Here is a 15,056-nt window from a genome sequence, read left to right as displayed (position 1 = left end):
ATAATATGAGTAAGACTTTAGGAATTTATATTTCAAGTTTTTCCACCTACTTACATGTCCAACAATAAAGAATTGGTCCAATAAGAATTACCCCTTTGAAACATTTTTTTCCCCTACAGTACTCTGTTAGGACTGCTGGATTATTTGAAAATCTGTCAGGTTTTTTTTAATATCCTTTTAAAATTTTTTTAAATTTTATTTTATTTTGCAATATATTTGATGTACAATGTTGTGTTAGTTTCAGGTGTACAGCAAAGTGATTTAGTTATACATATACATGTATCTATTCTTTTTCAGATTCTTTTCCGATATAGGTTATTACAGAGTATTGAGTAGAGTTCCCTGTGCTGTACCCTTGTTGATTATCTATTTTATTTTTTTATATTTTTTTGCCAGGCAAAAGTATTTTTGTGTGGATTTACATTTTCCCCCCCAATGGAAAGGTAGCTTTAATGTGCTAAAAGGATTCTTTTGACCTCTAGCTAAATTTGGGATGTTACAGAAGATCCCTGAAACATCTCAAAGAGAGAGATTAAACTAATAAGATTTATTTGGTATGTTGAATTACATGGGAAGCATTGTCAAATGAGTGATGATAAACTTTCTTAGGTTATATGGGTAAATGTTATTAATATAAATGTTCTAGAAATTATATGCAGTTCCTAAAATTGGATATGTCCTGGTATAATGTTATGTCATAACTTTAGTTATTATCTTAAGATGTTATATGTTGCATAAATAACCAAATTTCTTGGTCAATTGCATTGTAATCAGGTCTTTAACCATGCCATTTTAAGTCTTTGACATTTATATTACTCTGATGCTTTTACAAAAATGAAGATCTTCAAGAAGGTTCATAGAAAGGACTTTTTTACAAATACAGGTTTCTGATAACTTTTAAATCATACCACCAAACTGGGTAAGAAATTACAGAACTCTAATGGAAAACCTGATGGCTTCATAAACTGCTAACAAGAGATCAGGATCAATAAGAATTAATTACATGGGACTGAATGAACTGATGAGTACAATTGATGTTTTATGACTTTTGTCTGAAACAGTAGTGGCTTTTAATATTTTTTTCCAAATATGAGGAAACCTTTCCTGTTAAGCTAACTATGACTATGTATCATATACATAAATATTTAAATTCTATCACATATTATCACTGTTTTATACATTTTTTATTTATTTTGAGTTACCAACATATTTAATTTTGTTGCTGCTTCTCCACTCTGTTATCTGGGATTGTACCCCTTCTTCTTAAAAAATACTTTTTACTATTATCCTTCAGTTTGTTATGCTAATGACAAATCTGTTTTTGATTTTCTGTAAATGTTTTCATTTTTTTCCCAAAAGATGCTTTTGCTTGCATACAATTCTTAGGTTTGCTGTTACATCCTTTTGGCACATTAACTAACTTTCTATACAAAAGATCCATCCATACACATAATCTCCCTCTTTGTGTATGTTGTGTGTCCTCATTGCTCAAGTCTTTGTTGGCCCACTAAATATATCTTTACTTCTCTCCCAACAAGTAACCTTCCTATGGTCATTTGTAGGACCCTGGTACACTCCAATTTCATGCTAAATGTTAAATATCTAGCTTTATTATGAATTAACATATGGTTTGTTTTTGTTTTTCTTTAGAACTAAAGGTGGTCCACAGATTGCTTATGAACGCAGCTTTAGGTGGAAACTTGCTCACTTCCGTTATTTGTGCCAGGTACTACGGTGGTAAATAAATCTTCTGTTCATAATCATTTAGTTTTATCTTTACCCAATACATGTCCTATAACTTACATGATATTACGATGTTATTTTTTGTTTTTAGTCTAATGCACTACCCAGTCATGTAAAGATCAATGTGTCCCGGCAGACATTGTTCGAAGATTCCTTTCAACAGGTAAGAAAGATGTTATCAGAATAAAATTGTACAGTCAGCCCTCTGTATCGGCAGGTACAGCATCCATGGATTCAGCCAACAGTGGATAGAAAATATTCCAGGGTGGCTTGGAAGGGGGACTCCAGAAAGTTTCGAAAGGCAAAATTTGAACTTTCTGCAGCCAGCAAATTCAGGCATACCTTGCTTTATTGTGCTTTAGTTTATTTCGCTTTGCAGGTACTGTGTTTTTTTACAGATTGAAGGTTTATGACAGCCTTGTGTTGAGCAGGTCTCTTGGCACCATTTTTCCAACAGCATTTGCTCACTTGGTGTCTCTGTGTCACATTTTCATAATTTCTTGAAATATTCCAAACTTTTTCATTACTATTAATTTGTTATGGTGGTCTGTGATCAGTGATCTTTGATTTACTATTGCCAAAAGATTATGACTTGCTCAGATGATAGCATTTTTTTAATAATAAAGAATTTTTGAATTAAGGTATGTACGTTGTCTTTTTAGACAAAATGCTATTGCACAGTTAATAGACTATAATACAGTGTAAACATGACTTTTATATGCACTGGGAAGCCAACAAATTCGTGTAGATTGAGTTATTTTGATATTCTCTTTATTGCAGTGGTCTAGAACCAAACCTGTAATATCTCCAAGGCATGCCTGTATTCATGTAGTGTTTATATTGTATTAGGTATTATAAGTAATTTAGAGACGATTTAAAATATATGGGAAGATATGCATAGGTTGGGCATCCTTAGATTTTGGTACCTGTGGGGGTGTCCTGGAACCAATGTACCTCGGATACTGAGAGAGACTGTACAACTTGAGTCACTGTATTCTGTATATCTAAAGGGAGTTAGGGCTTAGAAATGTTAAACCATTCAGAACACAGCTGTAACAATGACTACCACTTACTGAGTGCCCATTACAATAATAGTCATAATAAACCCCATCGTGCATTGAGTGACTGCCATATGCTTAGCACTGGCACCTTAGAGTTATCATTTCATTTACTTCATCCTCACAACGTCCCTTTGAGATGGCTCCTGTTGTTATCTCCATTTTGCAGACACAGTACCTAGGCTGAGAGACAAAATCATCCTGCCGTGAATTAGATTACTAAAAGAAAGCTTAAAGAGCTTCTGGAACAAGTTGACACATTTTGACACTTATTTACTTTTCTAAGACTTTGTTAACTCAAACAAAAAAGACATGATAATGCTACTAAACTATTTAAAATTAGATTGGTATAGGTACTGTATTCCATTTAAATGTTCCTCTAATAATCCTAGTGTTAATTCTTACCTCCTCTCGGTTTCTGTTTAAGCGTCATGATCTCAGACCTTGTTGGAGCACTCCATTTAAGATGATGAACTAAAATTCCCTTTGTGTACAGGTACATAGGGACTTTTATGTATACAAGCCAAAATGGAATAACAACTCTCTCAAGTCAGTGATGTTCAAACCTTAGCTTCATTTTAATAACTGTTGGAGTTTGGACAAGATACTAATATAGCTGTTTATTATCAAAACTTCTTTTGGTTTGAGTTGATAAATTCTTAGCTAGGCCCAAGCTCTGTGTGAACTTTGTTTTAGTAAGTAAGTGCACATCTAAATTCATGGTAGATTTTACTTTGCTTTGTCCCCTGGCCTGGGGAGAATCGTGCTGTGCAAGACTGAGCCAATGACTTCCAGTGAAGTGGAGGCCTGCACAGGTGAGCTGTGCCCCAACCCAGACCAGTCTTGGCTTTGGGAAGTAATTCATTTTTATCCAGAATTAAAGCCTATTTACTAGTAACTTTAGTATAAGCCTTTAAGGATTATAAAAATTTGGTATAGATACTATTTTAAGATATACTTTTTTATGCTTAAATTTATAATCTTATAAATAATTCTTCACAATAGCTGAGTTCCTTTCCTACTGAGAAATGGAATGTGTGGTATAAGCAGGACCTCTAATAACTTTTGCTTCTCAGTAAGTGTTGCTAGCCAAAAAAACTTCCAAGTCACCTTTTACAAGATTCTGGTAAAATTTGGAGAGTGACAGAGGAGGGAATATTTTCTAACCTTAAAAACTTTTCTGTGTCAAACTTTTCCTCTCTGCTACTAACCCAAAGTAGGACTACCATTTAATACCAGAAGACGGGAAAGAGATTTATGAAAGTGTATCAGAGAAAGCTTAGGGGAGTAAGATACATCTTTGCTAGTTTGTGGAACAAACCAGTTATCTCTTGAGTTAAAAGCATTGTTGTATAAGGTAAGGAAATGTGTAATTTTTGAAAATACAGATGAAATTAAAATAAAATTGTTTTGGAGGAAACTTGTGTTATACGTGAGTGATTAAATATCCTTGTTTTTGTTTTTAATTAGATTATGGCATTAAAACCCTATGACTTGAGGAGGCGATTATATGTAATATTTAGAGGAGAAGAAGGACTTGATTATGGTGGTCTAGCAAGGTAAAATAAAAACCATATCTGCTTTGAAATAAGTGTATCTCCATTGTATGCAGTGGGTATGTTCTTGAAATGATACATTTTTTCAACAGCAATCCAAAATTATTTTTAAAAACAAAAATTGAAATATTCACATAAGTCTAGCAGTAACCATTATTATTATTATGTTGGTTATCCAGTACATTTTCTCTGCCTATTAGGTTGACCCTTGAAAACATGGGGGTTAGGGATGCTGACCCCTACATTGTCAAAAATCTGCATACTGCTGTCTCTGCTTCAGAAACAAAGGAGTATAGGATTAATAGATACAAACTACTATACATAAAATAGATAAGCAACAAGGATTTACTGTATAGCACAGGAAATTATATTCAGTATCTTGTACAAACCTGTAATGGAATATAGTCTGAAAAAAATATAACTGAATCACTTTGCTGTACACCTTAAACTAACACAATATTGTAAATCAACTATATTTCAATTAAAAACAAAACAAAACAAAGGAATTGATAAGTGACTCACCCAAGGGCAGGAAGCTGAAGGAGTTTGGATAGAATCTGGACTTGAACCCTAGTTCTTTTGATTCCACACACTGTTATCTCTAATTGAACACAGACATTTCCCCACACTTAAAGATTTGTAAAATGAAAATATAGGTACCATGTTTATTGAAAACAATCCACATAAAAGGGGACCTGCAAAGTTCAAAAGCATGTTTTTCAAGGGTCAACTGTATATAAGTTTGAATATATGTGTGATATCGTACATACTTGCTGTTTTTTAAAACAGAATTGATCATACAATATGCACAATATAGCAGCCTGATTTTGTTATTTTTTTATATCATGGACCTCTTTCTGTATCATATATAGAGCTAATACTAATGGTTGCACAATACTCCATTGTCTGGAGATAGCATAATTATTGGATCAGCATCCATAAGGTTGTTTCTTATTCTTTGCTATTGTATCAGTTTATGCTGGTTTTATGTTTGTGTTTTTAATCCAGTCTGAGTCCTTTTGAGAATAAAGTTTTCCACATTCACTAAGTATATTGTTAACAGGCACTTGTGAAGCAATAAGAATGGGCAATCCTTTTTATTTAATTTTTTCCCCTCAATTGCTTTGCCCAAACCTAATTTGACAGCAATTTATTTTTTAGTAAAACACTTTCATTAAATATTTCCAAAGAATTAAACTTGCTTTTCATAGAAACAACTCTCTTTTTGAACTCATATTTCACAGGTGTACAGAATTACATAATCACAATTTTAGCACAGCTGGCTTTTAAAAAGAGTTGTGGGACTAGGTACAACTGGTGGAGGTATATATGTGGGATTATCAGAGCTGGTTGTATTAACATATTTTCTATCTAAAACATTATTAAGTTTTTTCTGAAAAGAAACTACCTGTCACAATGGATATTCATATCACATCTATTGGGATTTGTCTCAATTTCAGAAATGTTCAGACATTAAAAAGAAAGGTACATCTTAGAAATGAAATACAGTATTATTTTTACAGTGTCTGACTTTATAACAGTCACATCCTTATCTGAACCCTTTTTTACCTTAACTGTTTGGGTTTTATTTTATATTTTGATGGTTTTAATGCATATAATGTATGTAGTCAGTTACTCCACACCGTGATTTTCTTATTCCCAAATTCTTTATTTTGATTCATGTATTGGTTTTGATTTAGTCAGGAGTTCACAAGGGTGACATATTCCTGTAGTTTTGCATGCTTGAGAACGTGTTTTCTGTTGCTTTTGTATTTAAACAACAACTTCACTAGATGTAAGTTTCTCATACAACACTAGTTCCTCCAGTACTCTGTAGACATTGTTTTCCTGTCTTCTAGTATTGAATGTAAGCGCTGTGAAGTGGGAGGCCAGCACCTTGTAGGAAGCTTTTTCCTCTGGGTGCCCACATAGGCCTTTTCTTTGAAGTTCATTAATTTCATTGTTGATTGTTTTATATCTTTTTTTAGAAACATATTAAGATCTTCCTTAATTTAAGGGAAATTTTCTTCTATTATGTCTTTGAATATTTTTTCTGTTCCATTTGTTCCATTTTTCTTCAGGAACATCAATCATGGGTATGTGGAATCTCCTTTGTCAGTCTTATATGTCTGTCATCTTTTCTCTGATCATTTTTATCTTTGTGCTTTTTCATTTTGTTTTGATTTTTCTGAAGCCTATCCTCATGTCACTGTTTGCAGTACTGCCCTACATTTTGCTGCTTCTAATGTGATTTTTCATTGTTAGTGGTTTTACTGTTTTCTTCTCTAGGCTCTGCTAGTTCATTTGTCGTCTAATAATTTTTTCAACCTCTTGTAACTCTTTAGTTCATTTGAGAGTGTGTGGAAGAATATGTTGAAAGGGAACTCTTTGCCTCTTGCTAGTTAGAATTTTTCTTTTTTCTTACCATTAGAGTATAGGTTAGATGCCATGTGGTAGTCATTCTTTTTTTGAATTTACTCAGTTTTCTCTGGGCTGTTGTTTGCTAAAAGTGATCTGCAACAACTGGGAATTTTATTTCTAGTTTTTGTGTCTAAACATATTCTCACTAGATCTGTTCAGTCCTCTTCCCTGGGTACATGTCTTACTTCTGCCTCATTACAGTGCGAAGTCGACTTGCTTCAGCTACTTATGTTGGGACTGGATTTCGTTTTATAAATTGGTGTTTATCATTTCTCAGTTGATTTAGACTCCCTTCTCTACCCTTCAGTAAGTCTCCAAGATTGTGTTTTAAAAGTTTTGGAAAAACATTTGTAAACAGGCTGCCAGGCCAGATCTAACCTGCACAGTGATGGCCCCCCATTGTGATTTTAAATTATTTTACGTTACTTAACGACATTAAAGGAAATCACTAGATTATGCCTGTGAATCAAGATTTCTGGCTTATCTTTAAAATCACATACCCAACTTCTCACATGGCATCAGTTGACCGAATCAGAGTAGCTTCTTCCCCTATAGGGTAACATACACCCTTTTTCACTTCCTGCCCACCACTGCCAAGTTGTCTAATGACTATGATTATATGCCTGGAAGTAATTCTTCCTTAAGACTGATGATAACTTTTATCAGGGATACAATGAGGAATAGGGGGTTGTGGCTAAGTAGAGAATGTCAGCCCATGCAGAGAAGGAAACCCCTTGTACTCACTTACTGATACCTGTAGACATTTGAGTTTGGAACCCTGCATTAGAAGAAATTGCTGTTGAAGAGAGTCTTTGCAAATTGAGTTTATTTTGTAATATAAATTATTAATCTTTAGTTGGGTTTTGTATATTGGACTTTTTAAAATGAGGCAAACTAGGTGGTAATAAGTTAGAGAATGCCTATCACATTTAAAGATTTCATCTTTTAAAATTTTAGTTCCTTTTTTAATGCATTGGCAAGAAAAAATGTAAACTGTTCCATAGCAGCAGTGCTCTGTCTCTCAGTATCACCAGCAAATATTCATTAAAACCTATTGCATATAGGTTGTAGGATGCCTATGAGAGTTAAAGATATAAAAAATATATAGAGGTATGGCTTTTGTTTTTGAGGAGCTTACAGTCTCGTGGATGTAGTGGTCAAGTGGGCCAGTCAAGTGCAGAAAAATGACTACTGTTGTGAGGTTGTTACCACAAGGTAAAGTATTCAGTGACTGAGACACTGAATACACTGAAAATTGCTTCAAAAAATTGCTAAAGTGGAATTGATCTAAGCTGGACTTGAAAGAGAAAGTGGGATCCCCATAGGCTAAGTTGACGTGGAGGATTCATACACAAACAAAAATATGGCATAGGAAGAAGCACGCTATATGTCAGAAACACCAAGTTTATAGTTTGGCAACTCAGGAACTGGCAGGTAACTTGGAATGGAGGGCTACATTGCAGAGAAACTTAAATGGAGGGCTAAGGAATTGGACAGCAGAGTTGTTAAAGGCTGTTGAGCAGAGGTATGATGTATGGATGGATGTATTTAAGATCTGTTTTTAAATTCATACGTATGGGTGCTAAAAATAATGTTGACCTATTTTCTTGTAGAGAATGGTTTTTCTTGCTTTCACATGAAGTTTTGAACCCCATGTATTGCTTGTTTGAGTATGCTGGCAAGAACAACTACTGTCTGCAGATAAATCCAGCATCAACCATTAATCCAGACCATCTTTCATACTTCTGTTTCATTGGTCGCTTTATTGCTATGGTGAGTCCTGACTTTCCATTACCTATTTATTTATTTAAACTTTGCTTATTTCAAAAGTATTTTAGAGAGGACTTTATAAAAAATTATACGCATTATCCTTGATTATATGTGTTCACAAATTTTCTTACCAAGGAAGTTTGCCCAGGGAATATCAATATATAGTGTATTTTTTGAGTACCTGTATGAAATCAAGATTATGAATATGAAGATTATTGATATAGCCACTTGGTCTTTAAAAGTCCTTTCATTTAAGCCTAATTATAGTATGACCACTTTTCTATAACAGGAAAATCTGAGTTGTATAGTAATTGAACTCGATTAATGTTTTTGGAATTTTCAGAGCTTTGCAGAAGGTCTTGTGGGACTATGGCCTTCTTGAGAAGTGTTTGTATTTATTTATTTGCACTTTATTGTCTGTTCATTCACTTAGCAAATATTTGAGTGCCTACTACTATGTGGTATCATAGTATGAGAGGGATGAAACCATGAAAAAAAGACACAGTCCCTGTTCTCAGGGATCTAAATTCTGTTAGAGGGAGGCAAAGAATAAATAAGTAGGTACTGAAGGAAAGGCAGTGTTGCTCTTTTATTTAGTATGATTAGAGGAGGCCTCTGGTGGGTAACACATGAACAGAAATAAGAAGAAAGTAAGGGGTTGAATCATGCAAATATTTTGGAGAACAATATTCTAGGCATAGGGAACAGCAAGAAAAATGGGTCTTAGGTGGAAGTACATTTGTGAATGAAAAATGTCATGGCTGGAGCAGAGTATCTGAGAGAATGTGGTAGGAGATGAGGTTGAGAGGTAGTGTGTGGAATCTTTGGGAAATTCCCTTAAGCATTTTGAGCAGGGAGTGACATAGTCTAAGTAACATAATGTGACTTAGGTTTTATTAAGCTGACTTTCCTGCTGTGTAGAAAGAGACTGTAGTTGAGGGCAGAGGAATGCAAGAGGAGGAGCAGGAAGACCACTTGCAGCAACCCAGGTGAGCGGCAGTAGTGGCTTGGACTTGAATGGTGTAGCAGTGGAGGTAGTGAGGCGTGCTTTGGATTCTGGATATATTCTGCAGGTAGAGCCAGCAGGGTCTCCTGACCATTTAGATGCAGGGTGTGAGGGAGAGTCAAGTACGGCACCAAGCTGTCTGGTTGCAGTTGCCGTTTCTCAGGACAGCAGGGTTGTGGCCAGAGGAAATGTGGGGGGTGGAGGGAGTCCAGAATTGGAATTCGGTTTGTTTAAGATGCCTGCAGACACTCAAGTGGAGATGTAGAATAGGTAGTTGGATATACAAGGCTGGCCATGAGGGGATATCAAGGTAAGGCGTGTGACCATTTAAAGAGTAAGTGTGGACAGAGAAGACGTTTAAGGACATGTAAACTGGGGAGATAAGAAGGAACCAGCAAAAGAGCTGAGGCAGAGGAGGAGATAGGAGAATCAAATAACGGTTTCCAGAAGACAGAGGAAGAAGGAAGTGTGTTTCCAGAAGGAAGAAGTGGTCAACTGTGTCCGATGCTGGTAGGCTGAGCAAGTTGAGGTCTGAGAAGTAACCCTTTGACTTGGCCAGGTGAATGATACTCAGGGGCAGTGGAGAGGAACGATTGGAGGGAGTGAAAGGAAGAGAGAATGCAAGGAGAAGTGGAGACAACAAATATAAGCAGATCTTTTTAAAGAAGCTTGCTATAAAGGACTATAGAGAAGTTGGGCAGTAACCAGAAGTACGTAAGGAACCAAGAATAGGAGGAGGATGAAACATCTTCTCTGTTGATGATAAGAGAAGAAAGAATTTGAGGATGTCAGCGAGATAGGGAATATGGGAGCAATGACCTTGAATAGGAGAGCAAGGAGGAGATCTGTTTAGTTGCACAGAGAAGCAATAGAGAGCTTCTCTGTAATAAGAGTACATAGATTCAGACACTATCAGTGAGCAGATGTGGTGGAACACACAAAAGTTCTCTTACAATGGCTCTGTTTCCTCAGTGAAATAGAAAGCAAGATCATTAGCTCAGAGTGAGGAGGTACTTGAGGAATGAAGTAGTCATCTGGGAGAGTGGGAGACTGTGAATGCAGTGGGCTCCCACCTGAGGGCGTTGGTCATGAACCAGGCAGCATGGTTGCATATACACTTCTGGCATGTTCCACTGCCCAGGCATAGGCGTGGAGTGGGTGGACAGTTGTATTTAGCTAGGCTTTGGATTTTGCCAGAAATACAAAGGTATTGATGTATTTTTATACCAGGGAGACAGGATTTGAAGGTACAAGGGAGGAATTTTGATGATTGAAGGTGGACTCTAAACTGAGTAAGGGGAGAGAGAACTTCACAAGGGGGCTGAGAGAGAGAGAGTGATAAGGTAACAGGTTCCCTGATTTGTTTAGATCCCAGTGGAGTCAAACGTTGCTGGTGTTATTACTAAGGGCAGTGAGCTGGAAAATTAGGTGTTTGGAACTGAGTTTATGCAGGATTGCAGCTAGCGCTAATCACAGTGTCTAGGGTATGGTGTTGAGAATGTTTAGCTAAGTTAGACACTAAGATCATGGAAAGGACTATAACTCCAGGGTAGTAAAAGAATCATCAGTGTAGATGTTGAAATCTTCAGAATGATGGTGGTCATGTCAAAAAACACAGCATTGAAGGAGTAAAGGGGAGAAACCCGGAGACCTAAGGATGACTGCGGCAAGGAGGTTGGGGGTGGTGAGCCACGAAGGCAGTGGGGTGGCATGGGCTTGAAATTGAAAGCTGGGGCAGGTTAGGGAGGTGACATTAGTAATGAGAAGCAACACACACCCCACTCCTGGGCCTGGTGACATGAGGGAGGATAGGAGAGAAACAGCCATCCCTCTGAGAAGATTTGAAAGGAAGCAGGGTCCTCAGAAAAATGCCAGATTTGTGTTACAACAAGATGCTAAAGGATCTTCAAAGAATGAGTGGAGGATGTGGGGGATTTTGCTAATATGATGGATCATGAGCTTCAGAGGGCAAAACACAGTAGGTGGTTTTGAGAGTTTGGGGAGATGAGAGACATGGAATCAGATATCAAAGTGGACGGGCAGATCGTGGTGAGAGACAAGGTACTGCAGGTCTGGGACTTCCTGCGTTGACTCTTGTGAATAGGAGTGAAGGCACCACGGGGTTAGTCTTGAAGATCTCTTAGGCAACTGTGAGATAAGAAAGCGGGGGTGGGGTCTTTCCAGGTGCATGTACGGTGGCCCTGAGATGCCTTCATTTCTCCATCCAGTGGGGTTAATGTAATTCGTGAAACATATTAGAAAGAGTGGGGGTTTGATAAAGCTCCATTATCATCCTCTTTTACAGTTTTTGATAGGACATGGTAAGCTAAGTGTTTGACCTCAGTTAAAGAGATGCTGTTTTAACTCTGTAAATTTGTTTTTCATACTTAGCATTTTATATAATATTTTAGTTTTCATGATTTATGCTGATTACTTATTACTTTCTTTGCCTGTAAAGCCTCATGATTTCTCTGTTATCATTGTGCTCTGAATAAGAAAATTGTTACTCTGTAATTTTTTAAATAACATTTTTTGTTTTTCTTGGCAGGCACTTTTTCATGGAAAGTTCATTGATACTGGTTTCTCTTTACCCTTCTACAAGCGTATGCTAAGTAAAAAACTGACTATTAAGGATTTGGAATCTATTGATACTGAATTTTATAACTCCCTTATCTGGATAAGGTTTGAAGATTTATCTTTCAATAAGGTATTTTCTTGAAATTAGTTTTACATATTTTGTTAATTAGTGGTTGTATATATTTATATCACCCAGAGACAACAACATTGAAGAATGTGGCTTAGAAATGTACTTTTCTGTTGACATGGAGATTTTGGGAAAAGTTACTTCACATGACCTGAAGTTGGGAGGTTCCAATATCCTGGTGACGGAGGAGAATAAAGATGAATATATTGGGTAAGGTGATTACCTGATTGACCTTAATTTCTATGAGTACTAGAGCATGTTAGAACTATCTATACCCTTACCTTTATCCCTTGTTTGTGCCTCTGGGAAGATGTTCCACATTCATTCCCTCTTTCACTTATCCTTTTTAATCATTTTTCTCTCTACTCAGTCTTCCTCTCAATTTATAAACATGCTCTGACACCGCTCAAAAATCAAATGTAGTAAAAAAAAAAACAACAAAAAACCCAGTTCCCTTGCCTCTGACATACATTTAAGTTCTTCTCAACAGTACCAGTGTTCTTGAAATAAGAGTATGTGTGATGACCTTCACTTTCCCACTGTCACCTGCTGTATGCATCCTACCTTTGTTCCGATCAAAAATCAGAGAACATTGGCAGCCTCTTCATTTCTAGATGAGGAGACAGAGGTGCTCTGTTCGATAGTAGCAAAACCAAGCCTGGAGCCACGCCTGCCTAAGCACTCTAATGCTCATTTCCTATTCCATCTCACTTTCCCTTTTTAACTGACTCTTAATAGTGCTCACCACAACTTCTGTTGTGAAACTGTGTTCTCTTGAATTCTATACGATTCATACAGCATACTGATTTTCTTCACTTTCCTTTTTAATGATGGTTAAGATGTACTCTGTGTTTTTAGCCTTTTACCTCACATACAAATTACCTATTTTTAAATACCATCTTTATTTTCAGTTTAATGACAGAGTGGCGTTTTTCTCGAGGAGTACAAGAACAGACCAAAGCTTTCCTGGATGGATTTAATGAGGTTGTTCCCCTTCAGTGGCTGCAGTACTTTGATGAAAAAGAATTGGAGGTTAGGATCTTTTATTATGCTATTATAGGGAATGTTAATGGGAGGAGGGACTGTTGTTACACACTTTTACAAAAGAATGTCCACAAGTTTTAAAATCATGTGGCACAATCTTCAATCCTCTCTCATTCATCCAAATGTTCAGGGGGTACTAAAATCCCAGCGTTGGGTAAAGGTCTTAAGTTCTCCAAAATGTGCTGATGTCATGAGCACAGAATCATCGATCAGTGCCAACTGTTAGGGCTCCTAAAGAGTGAGTGCAACCTTATTAATAATTTGGGGAACTCCTGGTTTAGTAGTGAGTTACCTCAGAGATTAGATTTCTAAGTCATGAGTTCTTAGTGGTCTTAACTGTACTTCAGAATTGTTAGAAGTACAATGTATCAGAAATGCTTTTTTTCTTTCTTTTCTTTTCTTTCCTTTTTTTTTTGTTTTGGTGATAAAATACACATAACATAAAATTTACCATCTTGAACGTTTTTAAGTGTACAGTTCAGTAATGTTACGTATATTCACAGTATTGTGCAGCCAATCTCCAGAACTTTTTCATTTTGCAAATCTGAAACTCTATACCTATTAAAAAACTCCCCATTTCCTCTTCCTCCCTAGCCCCAGGCAGCTACCATTTTACTTTCTGTTTCTGAGTTTGACTAACTCTCATTACCTCATATAAGTGAAATCATACAGTATTTGTCTTATTGTGGCAGGCTTATTTCAGTTACCATAATGTCCTCATGGTTCATCCATATGGTAGCATATGTAAGAATTTCTGTCGTTTTTAAGACTGAGTAATATTCCGTTGTATGTATATACCACATTTTGTTTATCCATTCATCAGTCAATGGATCTTTGGGTTGCTTCCACCTTTTGGCTATCGTGAATAATGCTGCTATGAACATGGGTGTACAAATATCACTTTGAGACCCTGCTTTCAGTTCTTTTGGATATATACCCAGGAGTGGGATTGCTGGATCATATGGTAATTCTCTAGTTAACTTTTTGAGGAACTGCCACACTGTTTTCCATAGCGGCAGCACCATTTTACATTCCCACCAAAAGTATGTGAGGCTTCCAACTTTTCCACATCTTTGCCTATACTTGTTATTTTCTGTTTTTGTTTTTAATAATAGCCATTCTAATGGATGTGAGGTGATAGCTCACTGTGGTTTTGATTTGTATTTCCCTAATGATTAGTTATTGTGAATTCTCCAAGTCTTCTCCACATTAGATTAGAACACAGGCAGGGCGTTAGGAAGGTGCTTGCATTTCCCCCCACCTTCTTTGGGGGGCAGCCATCTTTGGTCCTCTATTAAGAAACTTGGTTTGTTCGTGTAATCAAATGTGCATATGAAAAATTAGCATTTTAAATTTTATACAGTAATATCCCTACGTAGGAATTAGCCTTCTAGAAACTCTGACATGGCAAGTATATGAAAATCAGGACTCTGAGCCTGAATTACATGTAGACTCTGTAAACCTAGTTAACATCTCTTAATAGCTTGCTTACACAAATTAGCAGAAATGCATTAGTAGAATGGAAGATACTTTTTAGAGTAGTATTAATCATTTTAAGTCACCGACTTCATTAAGAATCTGAAGAAAATTTTAAAACTTTGTATACTCAAAATGCATATACCTAAAATATTCCATACCCCCGATTAAGAACTCCTGCTTTAGAGGCCCACTCAGTGAAGGAGGGATGTTACGGCAAGAGCCTGACATAAGAGCTGAGATGAAACTGAAACAGTAAATCGACAAGGATATTAATA

General features: G+C 36.4%; 1 protein-coding gene across 2 annotated transcripts in view; it reads left to right on the top strand.

Annotated features, from left to right (window-relative positions):
- The window catches only part of WWP1 (WW domain containing E3 ubiquitin protein ligase 1), a 112,333-nt gene that overhangs the window by 84,407 nt on the left and 12,870 nt on the right, over positions 1–15,056 (top strand). For both annotated transcript variants that reach the window (XM_067711936.1, XM_067711937.1), the window contains exons 15-21: positions 1,651–1,726; positions 1,835–1,906; positions 4,272–4,360; positions 8,392–8,551; positions 12,103–12,236; positions 12,328–12,468; positions 13,170–13,290. In XM_067711936.1, coding sequence (XP_067568037.1) covers positions 1,651–1,726; positions 1,835–1,906; positions 4,272–4,360; positions 8,392–8,551; positions 12,103–12,236; positions 12,328–12,468; positions 13,170–13,290 — 793 coding nt within the window. The remainder of the gene's footprint in view (positions 1–1,650; positions 1,727–1,834; positions 1,907–4,271; positions 4,361–8,391; positions 8,552–12,102; positions 12,237–12,327; positions 12,469–13,169; positions 13,291–15,056) is intronic.

Source organism: Pseudorca crassidens, chromosome 17, assembly GCF_039906515.1.
Source record: "Pseudorca crassidens isolate mPseCra1 chromosome 17, mPseCra1.hap1, whole genome shotgun sequence".
Taxonomy (NCBI): Eukaryota; Metazoa; Chordata; class Mammalia; order Artiodactyla; family Delphinidae; genus Pseudorca; species Pseudorca crassidens.
The sequence above is the reverse complement of the archived record's forward strand: the minus strand, read 5'-3'. Positions and strand labels throughout refer to the sequence as shown.